At 37.2% G+C, this 24906-nt stretch overlaps 1 protein-coding gene across 4 annotated transcripts in view; it reads left to right on the forward strand.

Annotated features, from left to right (window-relative positions):
- Positions 1 to 24906, forward strand: part of LOC139452190 (prominin-1-like) — a 508194-nt gene that overhangs the window by 350580 nt on the left and 132708 nt on the right. For all 4 annotated transcript variants that reach the window (XR_011652352.1, XM_071233561.1, XM_071233559.1 and 1 more), the window contains one exon: positions 2096 to 2176. Coding sequence is in view for 3 of the 4 variants with exons in the window: in XM_071233561.1 (XP_071089662.1) it covers positions 2096 to 2176 (81 nt within the window). In the remaining variant the exon portion in view is untranslated. The remainder of the gene's footprint in view (positions 1 to 2095; positions 2177 to 24906) is intronic.

A 24906-nucleotide genomic window follows, 5' to 3' on the forward strand; every position in this document is an offset into this window, starting at 1 on the left:
ATGTTATAACATAACTATTTTGTTATGGTTTCTGTTATGTTTGGATTGGCCAGAAAGTTTTTGATGACGTTCTATTTTGTCATTAGAATTTTGTTTCTTCAGAAATTAAAAGAGGATCGTATTCTGCAGGATTGGTACAGAATGGTATGTCAATCTAGTAAGTTGGTAATTTATAAGGAGAGTCCTTCCTGGATCTTAATAAGGAATGTGGTAAATGGGATTGTATTGACAATATGTCAAGGTGTGGTGTATGTGGGAGGGACTGAGAGGACACTGGAAAAAAGAATATAAAAGCACATCTCTGAGGAAGGTTTGTCCCTCTGGTGTCTAATGTAATAACATCCTCATTGATAACATCTTTGTAATATTATAAGGGTAACGCTATTTTTCAGGGCATTATCATTTGCAGAAGCCTGAGGTCTTCCATTAACTGCCCGACGAAGGAGGGCAGTTGAAAAGACCGAGGGCTTCTGCAAAGGATAATGCCCTGAAAAATAGAGTTACCGTTATTATAGCTAAAATGGATGGAATTTGTTATCAAATAAAAAGAAACAACAGTATCGATTTTGAAGCATTGACTGCAATCAACATGAGTGTCACTGATCCACTTTTACAAATATGGAAACGTCATTGAACAATCCAGATGACATCACTATTGAACGTGACTTCACCTATCCCTATCCTATGACGTCACCTAACAATGGGCGAGATAATGGCCCGTCGTCATGCAATATGAGGGCATTATCAAGTTACAGTGGCCCGCTCATTTTTTATAACATGCGGGCGGTTTAATGATAATTCTATCCATTTTAGCTATAATTAGGGGTAAGACAATAAGGCAATGAGTGGGCTTCTCTGTGGACTCCCAATTGTGCTCCCCTTCTTGCTGATTTGTTTTTTTTATGCATATGAATTGGAATTTATGTGAAGATTGGCAAATCAAAACAAGGCAATTTGGTCAAGAATTGTATAGATCACGTCAAACTTGTAGGAATTGAACTGATGGATTCAGCAGGACCATGTGATGAAGGACATTCCACTTGTCTTCCCAGCACCCAAACATCATCTCTTCTTTATGCTTTTAACTGATGTGTAGCTCACAGCCTGACAACCCAAGGGCAATGGAATACTTACAAGATGGAACTTCTTATCATCTGTTGAGAGGTGAAGGCAACCGACTTTGCCTTTCAAGGCTTGGAAGCACCCCCTGTTCTTATTTTCAATCCTTGTAGCCATGGACAACACCATGGTTGCAACCTACATCAGACACCAGATCAGGAACCAGATCAGGAACCAATTCAACATCATGTCAGACAGCCTTTTCAGATATATTCTCCTGGATAACTGGATTTGTTTGCAACATGTCTCAACATCAAGGGTCTCGTCTTTGTCAGTCACGTACCGGGCCCACAAGCTCTTCAAGTGGACGGAAGTGGACCATGGTCTCCTGACACATGGAGGAACCTTTCATAAAATATTTGTAATTCCGATCATTCCCTTCAGTACTCAGTAGATCTTGAAGTAAATGGAAATTACCGATATGGCCATAGTCTGCCAGCCATGCAAGGGTGGCAGCTTATAACTTCTTTAGAGGTGATGTTTGAGAAATTATTGTTTTATTATTTATCTTTGTTGTAAAAGGTCTTGAAAATGTAATTGTCAGGCCCTGAAAATCATTTAATTTTAGTGCTATATATCTGTATGAAAGAATTAGTGTGTTCTTAGCTATAATAAGGCATAAAACACTCATTTATAATTTTATATTTCATATAATTTTCTTGTTTTCCTTTATTAAAGTGAACTAGAGACATAGAGAGATATTTTACAGTGTCTTGATATCACTGACTTCCACTGTTTAATGGTAAACATGAGTGAGCTAAAATTTAATGTCGCATCAGCATATATTCAGCCAAATAGTGACGATTTTTGGGGGTAAAAAATCATAACTCGTGACCTTTCTGTCTTTTACTGTATAGACGGTATTGTAAGTGTTTGGTTTTTTTTGTTGATTCTTTGTAAATTTGAATCTTAATATGCCATATTTATGCAATAAGTGATATGTGTTAAATACGTTAAAAATGTTTCTTTGATGCAGACAACCATCAGCAATGTTACACAAAACTTGAACAACACCCAGGAGTATCTACAGAACAATGGTTCAGAGGCAGTCAAATCTGTAAGTAAAACATATCCATACAAGAAAACATTTGAGTCTTTGAAAGGCATTTAGAAGTGATACACATGAGGAAGATGATGTGTATCATCACCTGATGAGTAAGCATATACTCCAAAACGTGTTCCTCATAAAATAGAAGTTGACATCCATAAATTCTCTTCCTTAAGAAACACATCTTGACAACTGTGCTATTACCACCCTTACAGATCCTTGTGTATGCAGTTTTCGATCACAAAAGGACTATTGCTGTGCCCTGACATTGGATAAATAAATTTGGAACCTAACATGACTTTTTATTGATGTTTTGCACAAATCTTGATTGATTTTTCCCTTGAAATAACAAAGCGATCAGCCAATCATCTTGAAAGTGAGTCATTGGATTTCGATCTGATCATTGGCTGACCATCAGTGATCTCCCTTGAGCAACTATGGTGCATTTGGAGGGCTACAAATTTTACACCTACATCCTATTGCTGTCGTGATACATAAAATGATTGATTTTACAAATATATATACAAGTTACATACTGGTCGCAAGGTTGCAAGACATAGGATGTATGTATTGGCAAGACAAACAGAATAATATGTTGACGCACCCAGTTTATCAATGGTAGAGATACATGGGACCTATGTCCATCATAAATAATGAGAATGGAAGTGTGTTTGGCAGCTTGACTTTTGAGAAAATGCCAGGGATTTGGTCGGGCCTCACACTGAAGCACGTGTTGCAAATGTTGTCTCCTGAGGCAAGAGATTTAGTTTTAAATATTGAACAATAGTTATCGATATAATTCCAAGAATACTACCCCTATTACATCATTGCCATAAATCCTGTATTTTGGTTGCAGTGACACCAAACTAAGACTTTCAAGGTTTCACCTGAGGTCCTCTTCACTGTCATCTATATAACATTAGTTGTCCCCAAAATAGCACCAGCAGCTCACAGCTCTTACGTGTGTAAGGCAAGAAAACCTTCACTTCTTTCCCAATAAACATCAGTCAACTAGAGGCAGACACGTGGGGAGGTGGGAGGTAGTACTTCTGATGTAATAGAAGTAGTATTCTTAGGATTATAAACAATGGTAACTATTATTCCATAATTCTTACGAATCATCTATCTCTATTACATCATTGCCAGAATATATCAGGGGGAAAAGGCGGGTTCTGTCTCCCTGTATAGTTGACAGCAGTACCCAATAATCCTTGTGCTTCAATCGTATAACTGATCCAGATCCCCGAGAAATGTAATGTTGAATTATTCCAGAGGACTTGAAAATCGTGTAGTGAAATCATCAGACCATATGTGATACTTTCGCTAGAACTACTGTTATATTGCTGATATTTCAGTTATGAGTATCCCTATACCTGGATATCATGACTTGGTATGATTCTTACATCAGTTTTAAGGTCTTAACTACATTTATTTAACATCACTTCCGGTCTTAATGACCTCATTTCTTTTATGACGTCATTTTGGATTATGAAGACGTCATTAACCTTTAGCCTGCTGAATTATTTTCACACTTCTTACCCCTGCCTGCTGGATTAATTTTAGCATAAGGCGCTCTATAGAGGGTGGGTGATTTCAAACAGTCGGTGCCTCATTAAACAAGGGCCAATTGAAGAAATATTTTGCACATTTATTCCTGATAGAAAACTACACAATTCTATATAAAAATATCCTGGTGTTTTCAATCATACCAAGGTTAAGAACAAAGCGAACACAAAATTTGTAAATTTTCTTGAACTTACCTGAATTGCGTAGTAGTATAGGTAATGGGGGTTCTGGACCACTTCCACTGGAGCCAGATTCATATACCTATACTGCTACTACAGATGGAATTTTTTTATGCCAAAATGATTATGCGATTTAATGATAGTCATGAGATTAAGTTAAATTGGCTCTAGCTCACCAATACCTGGGGCCAATCATTGCTTTAGATGAGTCTAAATGGTAATAAAAATATTCTTCATTATTTTTATCGATAAAGCGATATTCAACATTTTTATTAAGTTCTTCGTTCATTTTACTAGGAGACCAGACTATATAACTACACTCTTTTTGTAAATTGATAAGAAACAATTGATTACCGTATTTGGTTGGTTTGACATCACTGATATAATAAAAACCTTGTGGTAATTCTCTCCATTTAATAGTTTTTTCCATTATTATATATTTATGTAAGCATTTGTCTAAATGTAATCACACGATAGTAAGCAATTTATTTTTAATCTCCAACCAGTTCTTTGGTTTTGGCACGGAATAATTGACGCGCTTGTTGCCTCCCCTGTTCTATGAACTTTTTTTTCTCGTCTTCGCTAATACCATTGGTCTTACGAGATTTTGATCGAATCTCCTGCTTCATTTCGTTGTATTTGGTGAGTTCCGACAGCACTAAACGAAACTCATCCTCGGATATCTTACAATCGACCATTGCTGTCGAAATATGATCCTCAATGCTGTTCAACTTTGCTTCGGCGAGTATCCGAATACTATCGTGTTTTAATGCTTTCTTTTGCAACCTACGAGAAATGAATTTTATCGCTATTCCTGCCAGTCCCGAGACTCCGGCGGTTATTTCCATGCCGAGCACGATAGGCGTTGCGATTATAGTTGATAGTAAACCGACACCGGCTACACCGAGTCCCATGCCAGCTACTACAAGAGCTGTGTCAAATGTATATTATACGGTAAGAATATCTTAGTAAGAGAAATTCTGTCACTTTTAATAATTTGAACCCCCTCGAGGGTTGTAACGGGTGATGCTCCGACATGAATAATACTGCAACGTTGACGCTCGTGTTTCTTGAGCCATTTAATCGATAGACCTGGTAATATTTCGAAGGCATCTACCGGTGCATCTCCGAACAAGACTTCAATAATAAGCGTAGAAATATTAGGTATTGCACTCAAGTTCTGTTTAATATCATCGAATTCTGTAGTCAAATTTAAACTAACATTTTGGATTGCCGGACGACTATATAACATATGACCTGGTTTTTCTGGCAGGGGAGAGACTAACACACTTTTTCGTTTTGACGGGATATAGGCTTCGAGTACGATGCCACTATTTATTATCTTAGTTAAATTATGTCCCTTACCCATCATCGCATAAGGTGGGGTAATGGCAATATTCAGCACCCACTTGATGTTTGCTTCGACCATAGTCCATTTATTCTCACTGTTGTAAATAATATTGTACGGAGTGGTTTTAAGGAGTCTACTAACGTCGACATCGCTTAAATCTTCTAGATTACCCGTGAATGTGACTTCTTTCCGCTTGTATACATTATCGTGTAAGTGTAAAGCGTATAACTTACCATTGGTACCGGGTTTACCAAATCCTTCTGTGTCTCCGAGATCGGAACGCGCAATTGTATTACATTGTCTTATCGTTCCAGGGCCTGATGCATCAACCATTATTAATAATATGGAGTGTTACACTTAAGTATCCTATATGTACAGGTTGGTGTTTTACATCTAATACAGAAATTTTGAGGTCTGAAATAATACCCCGCTTTAATTTTTTATATTGTAATGTTGAAAAAGATTCCGTTCTACCGCTATTGTATTTTTCATCTTTCACTGGAACACTTCTGAGTAGAGTTGAAGGACTTTCTTGTTGAATATTATCCGTTGTACTGATTTGATCAAGATGGATGCACAGCTCTTTATAGGGAACTAAATCAGGTAAATAGAGTCCCTGATCTGATGTCTTGATTACTGTTATTTCTCCTCCCCATCCAAGTGTGTATGCTAAGTTACTGTAAAGCTTTACATCCTTTTTTCCAGCGTTTAAAATCAGTAACCCATTTGACTCATTTTGTGTTAGACTAATTCCATTAGGCTTAAAAAATTCATCATTGAGTGAGCATACGCTGTAATACCCATCAGGTATAATGTATTTTTGACCATTTATTTCTGTCTCATTATTATAACCTCTCGTAGCATTTATATTGGTCCACCGTTGGTAATACGTTACATCGCATAGAGCGACTTCGAGTTGTCCATCCGAGTTATCGATAGTTTGAAGCAGTTCAATAGACTGGCCATTTGTTATTCCCGGGAGTGTAACATATATATTAAATATACAATGATACTATATCATAACTTAAATATGAAATCGAGATACATTACTAATCAATCGATTATAGTAACTGCCTCTGGTGCTGAATTTTTCGTTAAATTCCCTGATATCTTTGAAAAATACAGTTTCACGGCAACTAACGATAAAATGGTGAACGATTGGTTTCACAATCCGATGCAATTTTGGCAGAATCAGTTAAGCTTTGCCGTATGGTGTGCCACAACGGGATGTGGCGTATCTGTTAATGCCCCAGGATTTAAACTATATAAGTCTGTTATATTATTTCACGTGTACTATCAGATTAGACGTATACTTAAAGAAATTAATGCTCCATTACCACTGGATCCAGCATGGAATCACGCAAATAATATTTATGATAAGAGGGCCTTCGAACGTATTTGTAATGAATTTAATGTTTCTACGAGTAAAGATTGGTGCATTAAAGGACCTAGCCATGGTCTAGGTATTCCGTACACTGGACAAAGAACTATTAAAGATAAAAGCGATTATTTAATTAAAGAGGGTGTGATCCCTTCAAGCTTTGCTCTCTCGGTTAAACAGTTTAGAGCAGATCGTATGAACTTTGAGAGTGGCATTCTTTATATTATAACAAAGTTTGTGCATCCAAACGATACAACAGACGCTTGGAATGAATTTCTTAATGATAAAACGGAAAATAATTTTACTAACCCAGGATTTGAAAGAGTTAATGAAACGATAAGAACTTATGTATGGGCAATTCTCGGTGCACAATCGCAAACACGAACGTCCATTATCGGTACTAGGACGGCGTTCGATGCGCAAAAACAGTTTGTCTCAAACGTGGAGGACGCCATTAATTCACCAGTTGACATACCATCGTCTATAAAGCGTTTTCAAGATGCATTACAGTACGCTCAATCCAAAGTGGACTTTGTTTATGCACCGGGACTATACATGTCTCCGAGTAATATGGAACTTAAGATCGGTCAAGTGATCGGTTATAATAATAAAATTGTTATCGCTACCGATCAACAAAAACCAGGTATAAATTCAGATATGAATGTCGAATTAATAACGCAAACGATCACGGGTGAAAAGGGAATAGTCAAGCCACAAACACCAACTATCGCTCAACCATCTACTGACGCACAAGTGTCAGCGCATATTGCTTCTAAAAATCAACAACATATCGATGAAAAAACAGCGCTTGTAGTGGGTGGAGTCTCGGTTGGTTTACTCATGATTTGGTTAAATAGTTCTTAGCGAATACGTACAACAACCCTGCAATTGCTACGATCAACCCCCACAAGTTTTGACTAAGCCAAGTGGTGGTCTTAGCTAATAAATTCAATAGCCAGGAAACAACACTCCCTATTATACCGGGAAGTGCGGCCGCGGCTTTCTCAGCTAGCTTTCCCAGTGCTGAACCTAATTCTTTTAAATGCTTTTTTATCCACTCTTTTATACCATTTTTATCGTTAGGCGGTGTACTACCACCTGCACTACCACCTGTTAATGAGAGAGTCAAAGTCGATATAATAAATCCCAACGGGGTTAAAATACTAGCAATTGTTATTCCCTGTTCTCTGAACAATGTTGTAATTTTATCGGCCAGTGTAGTATCATCGTTGAGGACTTGATCGATAGTTTCTCGAATACGACTGATTTGCGAACGAAGTGCCTTTCTATTACTGGAAGCTGCTTCGAGGCGGGCCAATCTTTCCTCTTCTAGGTTACGCAATCTTTCAGCAAGGCGGCGTCTACTGAATTCATCGCCCGCCTGTTCGAGTTTTGTTTTCTCTTGAGCTATATGTTTGTCGATTTCGGATAGCTTGGCTGTATTATTGATGAGTTCTCCCCCGCATAGTTTGCATTGCCTTGTCAAGACCTCGTAATTCCCTAATACTGAACTCTGAATGTGGTACCTGTAACGTTGAATTATCGTAGTAGGTATCTAAGATTTCTCCGAGTCCGTTCGAGGCCACCATCAAGGCTGCTTCCAAATCATCTGTATTAACGAGTTCTTTCCTCATAGTCTGAAGAGCCTTAGTAGTCTTCGCGGGAAGTTTTGCTCGTCCGTATTCTACAAAACCTAATTTATCACGAACAGTGCCGATACCGTGTTTATTGGCTATCGTAGACAAAGCTAGGGGCTTACGAGTACGAGAATGCATAAGATCAATATCCGGAGCGCCACTCAGTCGCAATATTCCTTTACTATCTATCGTAAACTTTGAATAGTCACGGCCTATTGGGTTAACATAATTTTTATCTTCTTTTAAGGCATCGTAATAATCATTGACAGTTGATTGTAAAAGTTCATCGTTAAGATTCGTGCCACCAAAGTCAGTATCTTCGATTGGGTTATCAAAGTCATCAAAGGTACTTAGATCAAAGTCATTATGTTCAAAATTAGTCATTTTTATATTAAACATAGGGTACATGTTTTCAATATAACAATGTCTTCGCAATACGGACGCAAGTTAAACCCACAACGTAGACTTCGAGATCCATTGGGGGTCAAGGCAATTCGTCAGTCTGTTACTATAACTAATAGAGCGGGAAAACTTACAGTACCAAGGTATTTGTAATAAGAACACATTGAGACTGCGCGTAGATGCTTCTAGTGGTGATGGTACTGTCGAAGAAGATCAGGCCGTTGCCGACGCATTAGGTAACAGATTCTATATTCCCCTAGACTTTGAATTACTAGATTCCCACATGCCTTTTTATCAAGCATCCCTAGGCGATAGGTTAGAATACGAACTCACTTTTAACGACTACGGTAGAGTAATCAGAGCTGCTGAAGAAGCTAGCTATTCCATTGACAATATCTCGCTGGAGTACGATATGATAACGGATCCCGAATTAGCCAGACAAATTCGTAACCAGTATTCGGGAAGTTTAGCCATTTTGTACGATCGAGTGCTGCGACATCGAAAGATCACGAGGGACAAAAAAGATACGATGTGGAATATCAATCTAAACGTCCCCACGAGGTCGTTGAAGGGTATTTTAATGTTGTTCGAGGACCCCTCCGATGCGTTTAAAAGAAATACCGAGAAGTTCTACAATCCCAAGATTACGAAAGTAGAATTGACTATCGAGGGCGTTCCTAATCAACTATATAGTCAAGGAATGCTAGCGTATCACCAGTGGGATGAGATTAAAAAACTTCCTTCTATAAAACGTTCTCCGGAAGTAAACGCGGTCGTGAAAGATCTGTCTTTCGGGAGTGTATCGATGGGTGAATACCTAACCAGGAAGTACGCGCTATGGCTCGACATGCGAACAACGGACGATGACCAATTACACAGCAGTGGGAGGAGAATAGAAAATGCTAGCGAGGGTGTCACCATACAGATAACGAAGCTCCAGGAAGCGGCTGGTAAATTAAACATATATTTGTACGTGATTATGGATGCACAACTTAATATACAAAATGGGAGATTCGTGCAAGCAATCTATTGATAATCTTTTACCTAAAGATCCGCACTGCGCTATCATATGCGGGCAAACAGGCTGCGGAAAAACAGCCTTTATTCTAGATATTTTAGAAAGTCATTATTGGGACGTTTTCGATCATATTATTATTCTGTGCCCGACTATAAGCGTTAATAAAACATACCTATCGAGTGATTGGGTAATGAATGACGACGGGGTACACAGAGTCGATCCGGGCGATCGTTTACAAGACTGTCTCCGAGTATATCACGAAAAATACAAAGGAGAATCAACCCTTTTCGTAATAGACGACTGCAGCGCGAGTAAAGAATTAACAAAAAAGAAAGATATGCTTTCGTATTTAGCATTCTCCGGAAGGCATACTCAACATAGCGTTTGGGTACTTACTCAAAAATACAACTCTGTCCTGAAAGATCTCAGAGAGCAGACCAAATGGGTAGCGCTGTTTCATTGCAAAGACCGAGATTCATTCGAGGAATGTTTACGGGAAAATGACGTCATTTATACCAAGGGTGAACGTGACAAAGTCAGAAAAGTGTTAGCAGCAACGAAGCACTGTAAACTCGTATTAAAAACCGATCAACCAGCTGCTTATGCAATTGCTTAGCAAAATGTAGCAAAATTGTAGCAAATATAGCAAAATGTAGCAAAATGTAGCAAATTGAACATTAGCGGTTAATATTACATAAAATGTGGTTCGAAATCCTCATTCTTTCGCAACAGTTCATTATTACGGGATGTATTGGATATGTCATATTCCGTTATGTTAGACTTAAATATCTCCTTAGGTATTACATTATGGAATGCGACGAACTCATCGAACAAATGCTCAAAGAATCTGATGTTGATCAACATACACATCAACATGCAGATAAACATAGAGAAAGACTCGCGGCTTTGGTAGCCGGTGGAAAATGTTCCCAATATTTGGGAGAAAATTATACCATCGAAAAAATTGATAACATGACCGATGAAGAAATTAAAAAACTGTACGCGCGTTACGAGTCTAGACTGGGAGCTACCATGAACTAAAACTATAGGGTCGTCTATATTACAACTATACACAGTCGTAGCTAGTACGTTTCTCCCCATCCCGGCAGAACATCGCATGTATTTATGCGAATCTCTAGAGAAAGACCCATTCATTGAACACGCTATAAGCTCAGTGAGCTGTGAGTTTTATCATAGATTTGGAATGTTCTTAGCTCCGTTCACCACAGCTTTAATAACGGCTAGGTATTGTCAATTTAAACATACGTGCCCACTTAATAATATAAAGAACGAAGTTCAAATAAATAATGGAGACACAACAGATTGCGCAACCACAACAGATTGCGGAAAGGGAACCACAAGTGAATGAGGATGTGAATGAGGATGCACCACAAGTGAATGAGAAAATACTAAAACCCAGAGTTACTAAGAACCCCCCGAAAATAGCTGCAGGAAGAAAGGGAGGGCTGGCGCGCAAAGCAAAATTAATAAATAATTCAAATCTGATTAAAACATGGACACTAGTAGGAGTTGCTGGTATAGCGGCTGTATGGTTCTTTTATAAGACCGGAGAAGAGAAAACGTCATCCCCGCCGCAACAACAAGTTCAATTAGAGGTTAGTCCTCATATAATGCTATAAGAAGCATGACTACTCCAGTTACAGACGGTAAAATGTTGGTAAACGCGACGTATCATTCAGCGGTGGTCACCGGCTTGGCCATTGGCTATGCCCGTATGGCTAAAATGATTACTAAAGCCACACCTCCCAAGCTAGATTTTAATGGATTTGATATAGGTATGATGGTTCTGGATATTGGATTAGCAATGGCAACGAAGGATATGCTCATCAAACAAGGACTTATCCCGGAAGACATAATGAAGTAATTAAACATTTGAATATTTTATATTCATATACTATGGCATCAATTGCGATGATGGTCGGTGGAGCTGTTGTTAATGCTCTAGCTTTTTCGGGGAGTAATTATTTATTTTCCAGTATGAGGGAATCAAACGCTAAAGAAGTTGAAGAGGAGCGTAAACGACATATTAAAGCATTAGAACAATACCAAGCAGCCCAGTTACAATATACGCAGCAGAGAATGAAGAGATTAGACTTTATTCATGAAAAACTGATTAAGGAAGGACATTCAATTCAAACGTTTAAGGATGTTGAATCCGCCATGCACGAATACTTCCTCGTTTATGGGAAAAAACTCGACCCAATACCTAGACCAACAATGAGTCAGTTTTATACACCGTCAGAGGCTCAGAAAGACCGAGAGGTCGCATTTGTTATTATGGGGTTATCTGCTGTATTGATTTTCAGCTATACAATAGTGTAGATGTGATTTGCATTTAGACAAATAATATGATAGATGTATATACCATGAATAACTGCAAGGTTACACTCATGGGGAAGACGACTCTATGTAACAGACGCTGTGTTGAAATTTACTGTGGTATACACAATTATTACATCTAGCGTGGACACATAAACTATACGTGTTCTGAATGCGGGATAGGGGTCAAAGGTCGTTATTGTTTATGTAAGAAACACGGTGCTGATAGGGTCAGGAATCAGATTATTTATGCTAGGAAGAGAGATTACATCAATGAGAGGAATAGGTTGGGGAGAATACGTATTTAGATATATGAAAACAACCAATTAGACATTTGTTTCATTTTGCATATACCATTCAACCACTATGGTTTTTGTCAGAGAGTTGAAGGCATTGGCAAAGCAACGTGGTCTACGTGGATATTCTCGTATGAGAAAAGCTGAATTGATTGCCTTACTCGGTTTGGAATACAACAAACCCCAGACTGTTAGAGAACTCAAAGCTCGAGCGAGAAACAGTGGGCTGAGAGGTTATTCTCGAATGAGAAGAGCTGAATTGATCGCTTTACTAGATAATAATAATGATGATAATGATGATAATGATGATGATAATAATAATGTTGATCAACAACAACAAGAATTAATATTTGTACCCACATCCGCCGGCGTTGGTAAATATCTAAGAGGTTGGAAGATGGATATTAATTCCAACATGGATGTTAACGATATTAAGCCCATCATATCGAGTAAAATTAACGAGGAATTAGATGATTTACAAAGTATAAAATACCAGCTGACGATTAAAATGACATTGAGTAAAAGTAACGCAGACGATAGCGTCGAATATACCGAACCATATTTCCGTAGCAATCAAGAAGTTATAACCGAATCCGATACTATAAACGCATCATTAGATACATCAATTCAGAGGATACAGGAAACTTTAGAAAGCTGGACTAATAGAGGTTCGGGTTGGGGTGTGGATAAAATCGATAGTTTATATTTAGATATAGCAAATCATATGCCCTTCAAAGGTGGTTCTTATATAGATTTACCCCCGTATTATAAGAAGAAAAAAGCCATAATTAACGTAAAAAATAAATCCGATGATTGTTTAAGAATGATGATAAGATCTGCATTGTTCCCCGTAGATTCTAAAATTGCAAATAGACCTTCTAGCTATCCCCAAAACGATGGACTCAACTTCGATGGTATAGACGAACCTACACCAATATCACAAATTGATAAGGTGGAAAAGCAAAATAATTTAGCTATAAATGTTTTCGGACATTCTAAAGGAATTGTTGTACACAGGATAAGCTCCGCTCCGGAACATATTCCCAGAATCAATTCATTTCTGATCGAAAAAGATGGAAAATATCATTATACGTGGATAAAGAGTTTAAACAGGGTGCTATACAATCAAACAAAACATAAGGAAAAGGAATATTTCTGCGAAAGATGCCTGCATGGGTACAGCAGACAAGATCTATTAGAAGCGCATAAAGAAGACTGTAGAGGTGTTGGACAGAATGCTATCAGGATCGATATGCCTAAAGAGGGAAAAAATATATTAAAATTTGAACATTATTGTAATCAAATGCCAGTACCGTACGTAATTTACGCCGACTTCGAAGCGCTTATCAAACCCATAGAAAATACCAACCATAGTAGTTTTACGTACAAAACTCAAGAACATATTCCTTGTGGGTTTGGATATATAGTTGTAAGGTATGATGGGAAAACAAACACTCCCGTGATTTACAGAGGTCCCGATGCAGCTGGAAAGTTCCTAGAATATCTACAAAATGAAGAGAGAATAATCAGGGAAAATTTATCATGTAAGAAACCCATGCGTATGACGATAGATGATTGGAGGGCCCACAAGAAGTCAACGAGTTGTCACGTTTGTAATAAACCCCTGGATGGGGATTCCGTAAGAGATCATTGTCACGTCACGGGTAATTATCGGGGAGCCGCTCATAACGAGTGTAACTTGAAACTAAAAATGAATGCTCAAACAATACCCATCCCCGTTGTGTTTCATAACCTTAGGGGATACGATTCACATCTCATTATGCAAGCTATCTCAAAGACCGACGGCGGTTTAACGTGCATTCCTAACAATATGGAAAAATACATTTCGTTCTCGTTGACTAAACCTATACATTATAGGGACAAGGATGGGAAATCTAGAATAAAACAAAGTAATGGGCTTAGATTCATAGACTCCGTACAGTTTCTGTTATCTTCCCTGGACAATTTAGCTAAAGCGAACAATCCCGATGACTTCGCGATAACAAATCAATATACCGATAAGATAACTCGTCATTTGTTGCTGAGAAAAGGTGTATATCCTTACGAATATATGGATGATTGGTCTAGATTCGAAGAAACTGAATTACCACCCCTCGAATCATTCTATAGTAACTTAACAGAATCTAGAATAACAGATGCCGATTATGAACACGCTCTGACGGTCTGGGATAAATTAGGTTGTAAGAATTTAGGCGATTATCACGATCTGTACTTAAAAACCGATGTACTGTTACTCGCCGATATATTCGAGATATTTAGAAAGACGTGTTTAAAACAATACGGCTTGGACCCGGCATGGTACTATTCCAGTCCCGGACTATCGTGGGATGCATTGTTGAAGAAGACCGGCGTAGAACTAAAATTACTCACAGATTACGATATGCACTTGTTTATTGAGAAAGGATTAAGAGGGGGTATATCCATGGCAGCGAAAAGGTATTCCAAGGCTAATAATAAATTAGTGGAAGGATACGATCCGAGTAAACCCGACACGCATATATTATATCTCGACGCTAACAATTTGTACGGATGGGCTATGAGTCAACCTTTACCCACGGGTGGTTTTGAGTGGGTCGATAATATCAATAATAATAATGATGAGAATAAAGGGTACATACTAGAAGTTGACTTGGAATATCCGAGTTCCTTACATAAAGACCATAACAGTTATCCGCTAGCTCCCGAAAGATTAATGGTTAATAAAGATTGGATGTCGGAATATCAACGGTCCTTGATGGGTAATAGTAGGTTAACTAACGTAGAAAAACTCGTACCAAATTTGATGGATAAGACAAAATATATAGTTCACTACAGAAATCTCCAGTTGTATCTATCGTTAGGTATGAAACTAAAGAAAATACACAGAGTTCTAAAGTTTGATCAAAGCCCTTGGATGGAGCCCTACATAAGGCTGAACACAGATTTAAGAAAGATAGCTACCAGCGATTTCGAAAAGAATCTATATAAGCTCATGAATAACTCAGTATTCGGTAAAACTATGGAGAATCTAAGGAAGCGTGTTGATGTTAAATTAGTCAGATCTAATGAGGAAGAAAGACTCAGGAAACTTATAGCCAGTCCGGCTTTTAATAGAAGCAAGATATTCGATAACGACTTAGCTGCGTTGCATATGCAGAAGAGTAATATAAAATTCAACAGACCGGTGTACGTCGGTATGAGTATTCTCGACTTGTCAAAACACTTAATGTATGACTTTTATTACAACGAATTTAAGAAGCAATACGGCGATAGATGCGAAGTGTTATATACCGACACAGATTCTTTGTTGATGGAAATACAAACCGAGGATGTGTATAAAGATATGGCAGAAAAAATATGACACTAGCGATTACCCTAAAGATAATCCAATGCACAGCGTAGTAAATAAAAAGGTGTTAGGTAAGATGAAGGATGAATGTGCTGGGACCCCTATAGCGGAGTATGTAGGATTAAGACCTAAGATGTATTCTATAAAGAAGTCCGATAATGGAGAGATAAGAAAAGCCAAGGGTGTTAAGAAGTATGTTGTAAAAAAGCATATCAAACACGAACAGTATAAAGAATCATTATTCAACGGTAGAACGTTCAAACACGAGATGAACTCTTTTGAGAAGTTACGATCATAGGATATATGGATTAAGAATGAACAAGACATCATTATCCCCCTTAGATACAAAGAGATGGATTGATAATGATGGTGTAACTACCTATGCTTATGGTTATGGTGGTAATACCGTACCGTCGGGAACTATGAACAACTCTTCTCGTACAAGTGCCCTACCCGGTCCATCTTGAAGATAATAAAGAATAGGCTCTCCTTCTTTCGTAACCAATCGACTAATGTTATACGTCTTAAGGGACCATATGGGATCGGTTGCGCGACGTAGGCCTCCCTCGAGTTCACCTGCCTGGTATAAATATCTTACCCTTACTCTATCCGAAAGTTTTCGTTCTTTGCCTCTCCTCGGTGCTGAAGATTCGGAAGTCACGGATTTCATTTTAATCGCTTCGGATGGTTTCTTCCCTATTAATCTCGTTACTTCATTATTCAGCGCTGATACAATGGCTGATAATCGTGTCACCCATTCGGTTGATCTCAATCGCTCGGATTTCATTTCCATCCCATACTGATAGCCAAACAAACGTTCTGCTAGAGTCCGGTTAAATCTTTCAACAATGGCTTGACTGCGGTGGGCCTCTCTTTCACCACGGACGATTTTGACTTTGTGCTTTGTTAACAGTTTTGTTACCGATCCCATAAGCTCTCGACCGGGATCTACTTGAAATATCTCAGCCCATTTTAGCGGTCCGCGTTTATATATGCGGCTCAGTGCATTAGCTACTTCTGTTGAATCTTTCGAGGTTAATGGCTCAGCCTCTTTGTATCGACTAGCCACATCCACTACTGTTAAAGCGTACTTATACGTTTTGCGTTTTACCTTATCGTGAGGAAGAAACAAGAGGTCAGCCTGATGAACTTCATTCGTCGTAAAAATATCAAACTTCTTCCTCGGTATATAACGCGGTGCCGGTAAATATATTTGCCACAATGCTTGTTTCTTTAACCAATCCTTAGCCACATCTTTAGATACCTTAGCCGCGGTGGCTAATTTTTTTATTGCTCCTACACCTTTCCAATATCCTCGTGGGCTATAGTAAATTTTATTCATTATTAATTAATATTGATGTTTTGTTTAATACAACTCATGACTATCGTTGAATCGCATAGTCATTTACACATAAAAAATGCTACCTGTAGTAGCAGTATAGGTATATAAATCCGGCTTCAGTGGAAGTGGTCCAGAACCCCCATTACCTATACTACTTTCGTTATTGAAGGTGGTTTGCATTTCATGCTAGTAACCTTTTAATATCGTAACATTGGTGCAAATTGATTTCAATAATCATATCTTCGATATCTTAATTTTAATTGAGTAAAAATTCGTGTTTTATAATCCGCATATATCTGCGCGATGGTAAATTATGAACCATTTCAGTGAATTTATTATCTAAACGTTAAACAGAAAAATAACTTAATTTTCGAGGTCATCATGTCGGTTTTAGAAATACGAATATTCGGGTTAATCTGACGTGTCATGTTATAAACTTTCCAATTTTCAAGCGTTTTGGTTGAATATTTACGATATACAAAAATAAACAACCCGTGTCATGATGCTAGCAGACGTCCTAAAATCAAACATGGCGCGCTTGGCCCTACCTCCGCATAACTTATTGCTATTTTAATATCAACAAAGTTTACATTGCCTTTATAAATATAACTTGGCGAAAGTTGACGATCTTCTCAATCGAAGAATGTTTTATTTGTCATATTCCAATAAATATGACGAGAGAAAAATGAAAATAAAGATTGTGACAGCACTATTTCAATAAGTGCAAAGGTCACCGGATGTGACGTCACAGACGGGTAGTCTGCTGATAAGCTTTCGAAACAAAACAATTACAGTAAATTTTGAAATAGTTCGCCTATCACATACAGCAAAAATATAAGTCGATACACAGTATCAGTAATCACCACTAACATGAAATAAAAATGTGACTTTGACGATATAATTCGCGTATTAGTTAATCCGTTTGACCTTGCATGCTCCCGTGACCCGGAAACGGTAGACGATAAATCAACATGCCACATGCAAGTTTCTCGGTATCTTTTATTTGAACTTCTGTTGATATTTAAGAATCACCATTCAATGGTGTGAATATAAATGGGACATGATTCATATTTCTGCGATGTACACGCTGATAAGTTTCACTACAACAAGTGTATCCCACGTAATACGTCTATGGATATCGTCGATCAGCAGGATCACCCTCAACAACAGGTGCGCGAAAATGGGCTTGACAAAACGTGTTTCAAAATAACATCCCCGCGTTGCTGAATATGAAAGGGTATATATCAGCAATAAAATGCTACGTACATATTTTCGGTGCTAGTTCCACATTACATTTAGGATAGTTTTCCTTTCGGGAATACATTCATAGATTCTAGCATGATTTTAGAACAGTTTCACGAAGGATTTCTAATTTATTCCAAAAATATGAAGACCACCATGATTGCGTATTGATGATAGATTTGTAATTGTTTAATTATTTACAGCTGTTTACAGGTTTTAAAATTTTAAGTTATTTTCAATAGTTATTTTTCCCACAATGATGGTGTGTGGGGACAGTAAATATTAGTCTTTGCATCAGCACAGTGTAACTGATCAAACTTCAATTATTATCTTTAGTTTAAACATATTTATTCAACAATTATTATCTTGCACTCTGAAAATCAACTATGTGAATAAGTAACTCTCTGATGTCATTATTTTAATTTTAGTATTCCATTAATAATGAATAAATCAGATCCTTAACATATACATACTAAACTCATACAGACATTAATCTTGTGCATTATGTGGTTTGTTTCCAAAAAAAACAATTCTGAAATATAATTTAATAGGAATTAATTTAATTTAATTACAGTAACAGTACATGACATTTTTGTTTGTTTAATCACAAGAACCATGGTGGCACATGAGCTGGTAAATTTGCCATAGGTTTCTTAGAAAATGCTATCTCAGTCTTCTGGTTGGAATGAAAAGAAACATGCCTCTGTACACGTTTACCCTTGCCAGATGTATTTTTTCCAGTCAGCCAATCCATTACTTTTGTTCACCTTATGTGGTCTATTTTATACATACAGATGCTGCTTCCAACCTGTTTTTTCTTTGTATGCAATCACAGTATCACAACTTCCTCAGCTGGTGTGTATTAAAGTTCCCCTGTCATCATGAAAAAAGAATTATAAACGAAAGTCATATTTTCATTCAAAAACATATCTGTCTTTCCTTGAATACTAGGCTCTTTGTCAAAGTGCCAGAAATGTCAGTGTCATAAAAAAATGAAAAAAATATTTACATAAGGACTTTTCTTAGATACACCTAGATCTAAGTCAAACCATGTGACTAGTTAGGTAGAATTATAACCTTATAAACCCTCATTTCTGAGGTGTCCATATATTTCACATTTTTAGGACTAAACGTGATCCGTGTAGATCTGTCGGTTTTGTTATGTAAAACAAATTCTTGTCTCAAAAAATGAGAAAAGGAATCATTAAGATGAAATTTTTTTATCCCATTGATTCACGAAAATCAGTTGAAATGTGCAGTAGTGACTTTTGTACCCAAAATTTCTAGTAATTTGTTACCCTAATGGGTATGTGATTTTTGTAGATCTACCTAGAATTATTTCAAAGATATACATTAATTTGGTGTCTTAAACTTAACATAATATCACTTTCCTATCAAAACAATTCATTCTAACTTAGGTTTAACCAACTTAACTGGCCTCTCCTTCAGTGACAAGACGTCAATTTTCTCTCAAAACTAAACAATCAATTTCAAGGATCACAGTCATAATCATATTTGGAACTTGATGAAATATTTTATTATGTGTTCTGTTCATCTACATGAAAACATAAATATAATTATAGATCTATTGTCTTATTTTCTTAGGTACAAATTCACAAAGTATTTTGGGTACAATTTAATTTGTTTTGGGTACAAAATCACATATATATATATATTTACACTACCTCGTTGTGAACCAAAATTTTATCGGTTCAGAGGACGGGAGGTTCTCAGAAAGTTTTCAACAACATCTTTAATATTTAAATTGTTCTTTTTGTAATGTTAGACCAATAACAATATTATGTTATTATTATGGCATATCAATACGTTGTATCGCTCGACGTTGCGTTGGTTTTTAGAAAATATTTTAAAATTAAAATCATCGAGCGTGAAATCCATTACGGTTTCGGATTTAGACTTACACATTCGATGGCGACAATCACGAAGAAATATGAAACAAATAGGAGTGAAGACTGCTCTCCAGATCAATAAATAGTAAATAGTTGACGAAAAATAGTAAATATGGATTTTCTTTTCAATGTGAATCTATTTCGGAATTTCTTTATGATAGCTTACCAACTTTTGCATATTTTGCTTCCATGTGTCACATGCGGTACGTGCTTCCGGTTTCAGAAATGATAGCTAAAATTGCAAGTATTTTGATTATTTCTCGTAAAATGCATTATTTTGCTATTGAATGGTTTACCTAGAATGTATATCAGTTCAGATTTTGCGTATCATCCAATGTTTGTCATTTTTCACAGTGTTTGTTGACTTTGTTCAACTCAACAAATCGCGAGTTAGGCCACACCCAAATGTATCACTAACGTTTGTCGGCTTGTAAATGTGACGGAAAGTTTATCAAACGAAATCATTTGCAAACTCTTTAAAATTGAAATTCTTTTTACAAAGATTTATACATACATGTCAATAATTCTAGAAAATTAAGTTAGATGTAACAAAATGATTGTAATAGTCTCACGGGATAACTATGCATGTGGAGTTGTTTGTTTAACGCCGTTGCCATGATCGTACAAGTTCCATCCAATCGATGATGTTATGATTCAGATTGTTTTTGTTTACAAATATAATAAAACAACTGATTTTAAATGTTACTTTTTATATCAAAATTAAATTTGCATCTGAATATTTAAATTTATATTATTTTTTTAGAAATGGGCCAAATGAACATCTATCATGCATCTATTAAGCAATCAGTTACTCAGTTGCAATATACATACCGCTCATCATACTTTGAAATAAGAGATTTACCCATATTATTCTGCCCCTATAACATGTGTCCCACCATTGAGCGCTTTTGAGTCATCACAGGTGTTAATTCATTCATCCATCATTTCTTACAGAATTCTGATACTCATGCTCTTAAAATAGTAGTAAATTACAGAGATTTGTCCCAACAAACAACAAATCATACAAGCTACCCCACAAAATGTGTATGATGCATAAATAGATCTAAATCATAGTTTTATCTTCTTGTTTTAGTAACATAATATTTATTTTAATGTTGACAAATTATTTCCCATACAAACCCACACACTACCCTACTGTATCTAAGTATCCTGATTTTTATTCAACAGTACTTCAAGACACCTGTAGTATTAAGTATATTTTGTAGATATTATTATCATCTAGCAAATATGAATGTAGAAAGTTTATCATCAAATCTTCTGATGGTTAAATAAATGCAAATTGAACCCCACAGTCATTCCATGTAGATAAATGGATTTATTTGTGTTATTTGTTTTAGAATATAACAGATTATACTTACATATGTTACAGTCAGTGTCTATAATCAGGCCCAATATGTATTTTGACTAAAAATTTCAGCCAATATGCATATTGACTGATTCACTCAAGCAAGGTATATATTCTTTCTTAAATTTTCATTAATTTATTATTGCCTGAAAAATAGGACTGGATTTTAGACAGACTGGCTGAAATGAATTAGACTGTATAATTTAATCTCCTCAATTTCATTTGGATCTATTTTGATCTTATGAAGATCAAAGTAACTTATGTAAGAAATTAAAAATGTTTTCACAATGAATTGATTGATTCTCCAAACCTGAAAGAATACCAGAGTCCTTTTTTTATGTTACTTATCTTTATTGGCATAATATTCAGTTCAGAAACAGATGACTGCTAAAAAGTCATGCATGTGTAATCAAATACTAGTACACATGCACAAGTGTGCCAAGATATTAAATAAAATAAGAGTCATTGTGCAATGCAGATATCTTTTGGTGTGAAGAGAAAAAAGAATAACATTAATAATTTGTTTATGTTGGAATTTGAAACATCAGATTAGAACAAGGAAACATTAAAAGAAAGGCCTAATGAAGTTAAGAATCAGTTTTAACTGTGTCACAATCATATGATTATTGTCAATGCAAACTGGATGTAGACACTGCATTGTTAATACAATCAACATTATAGAGATTGACAATTAGTATGAATATATTGTTTTATTTTATAAAAATTGTAGTTGGTACAAATACTCTTGAATATGTATTTTAACTGAAATATATAGGGTCCTCTGTGTCTGAAATCTTTCTTTCTACTTTGTAAAATTCAAAAAAGGCCAAAATAATATATATCTTTCATTGATCATATTGAAATATATACAAAATTCATACATAAAATCCTTTTCTACAACATGCACCAATTAACCCTTAAATATCAAAACAGATTTCAGTTATTTCCATTTCTTTTATTTTGAACATTGTATCATGATATCTAGTTGATGACGTAATTTTACAGTGCCTGTTACTCTTACAATTTCTTGAGAACATTTCCCATTGCTCTCTGTTATATATCTGACAAATACTTACATGTGTTGCTGTCAATATTCACAACATTGAGGCAACGGGCAACGTTGCATGAGACCTTCACATTTCGCGTACCGTATCGCCTCACAGCTCGCATACCGTATCGCCTCACAGCTGTACTTACTGAAATGCATGCATATGATGTAGCCTGCTCGGCGATGCTACAACATAGATATAGGAGGAACGTATACAAAATCTACTTAATTTTTAAAAGTGTGATATTCATACATCAAGGGCAACACTTTAGTACCGATTGCAAAACGTCAACAAAGCGACCTGGGATGAACGATCAGCTGATCTCACCGCATCGCTTCGAACGCCTATTTAGGGGTTAACTATACAATATAATCAGTCGTGGTCATCCCTGATGTATCATTAACATTAAATCAAAGAACATTTGTTTCCGGACATGGCAATAGATAAATAATTTTTTAGGCGAAAAGATATACTGTCCACACACAAGCGTGACCGTTGCCGACAGAGGTGAAGGTTATACTAGTTAACTGTCTATAGGCGTCATAGTAACGTGTAGTGCTCGTATCGCGCATACCACATGCGCCGTCAGTTTAAGGTTGGACCGTCCGGGTCAGCGCACCTAACGGGTTAGTGAAGGGAAGATAAATTGAAAAAGATCGCCCATTAGTTACACCGAAAGTTGCTAATTTCTAGAAATAAAGGAACATGAGTGTTTTCCTATCGTCAGCAAACAAAACATTATGATCGAATAGGAAAAATGATGAAATTATAAAGAAAATACATGTATCAGACTGCATGCCGCTCAACGTGAAGTGAAGTCAACAATGGCCGTTTCTGGTAGTTGTGTGCCGAGAAGTTTGGCCGAAACTTTTTTAACTCGCGATATTTTCTTTTTGAGGTAAATAAATGACTTAACGTTTTGATAATGAGCAAGCTGAGCATTTATGCATGTCATATGTAATTTAAATGTTACGCAAAGCCTTCTTGGTAAATAAATATGGCGAGTTATATTTTGGGGTGTTATGCTATTCATAACAGACATCAGACATCAGATTCGACATCAGATGCACGGGGATGGACACCTCTGTCGAAGGGGTTCGACGTTAGCGTGCAGAGCTTTAAAGACATCACTTCCGGTATATATGACGCCTCTTCCTGTCTCATTTCTCTTCCGAATGTGACGTCACTTCCAATCACCCACTTAACTTCACTGCTGTGTGTGCACTAGTCAAAATAGTACAAGAAGGCTTATTCACCCTATGAAGCTGAAGGTGAATTTCCTCGCACCCCCCCCCCCCCCCCCCCCTTTTTTTTGTGTGTGTGTAGGAGGGAGGACAGACTACTGGTTCCTAATAGTCTGCGCAGTAGGTAACAATCCGGCCTAATAAGAAGATATCCTTTAGATAGGGCTGAATGTCACGCAAGTAAAGGGAAGTGAAGGTGTTGTGTGATTCCCACAGCTCAAAACTAAAATAAAAAAGCTCTAATTTTGTGGGCCAATCATAAGCCCAGGAGGGTTGTAGTGTCCTGGGCCTGACATTATATCCTGAGTATCCAATTAGTGACAGGCCATCGGGATTCCTTGGCGAGCATGGAGCTAACCACTCAACACCATGATCTTCGTACTGACGGCCATCCCGTAAACAACTACTACCAGAATCGTGGATGCCGTTAGAAGACGGGCAGATGGGCACCACAGGGATCTACCTACCCGTCTGGAGCCCGACTTTTTTTTTATGGGACTCCCCCAGCTGCCTCCCACTCTCATTCAGACACTGAATCTCAGTATGACTACATGGAGTAAGTAACTCAACCCCCATGGGAGTTTGGAACACCTTTATCCTTCGTGCACCTACAAGATACATTATACCAGTTTATGTCTTATCTGACTCCCCGCATGGACCAGTTCAGTCCATCGTTGATGCCAGAATATGCCGGGTGCCGCACCCCTGTGTCATCCCACTTTCCTCAGACACTTCCATGGCCGAGCTATGGACAGGGAATTGTCAACTGCGCTTCTCATAACCTCCACAGAAAGAAGAGGATGTTTTATCAAACCCATGAGCCACTGATACCGGAGAAACGGGCACTGAATGAAGACTTCTTAAAGCTGGTCAAGAGCCAACAGCCAACTGTCAAACTCTTCCGTTCTTATTGCCTTGGACAACACAACAGTCATGGCCTACATACAGAAGCAAGTCGAAACCCAAGTCCACCTCGCTGATGATGGAGACCTCACATTTATTCGACTTGGCCGACTCATTACCTTGCTGGATGGAACCGATACATAAACCAGGGAAATTGAACATCC

The sequence above is a fragment of the Haliotis cracherodii genome, unplaced genomic scaffold (assembly GCF_022045235.1).
Source record: "Haliotis cracherodii isolate W230 unplaced genomic scaffold, xgHalCrac1.p SCAF_9, whole genome shotgun sequence".
Taxonomy (NCBI): Eukaryota; Metazoa; Mollusca; class Gastropoda; order Lepetellida; family Haliotidae; genus Haliotis; species Haliotis cracherodii.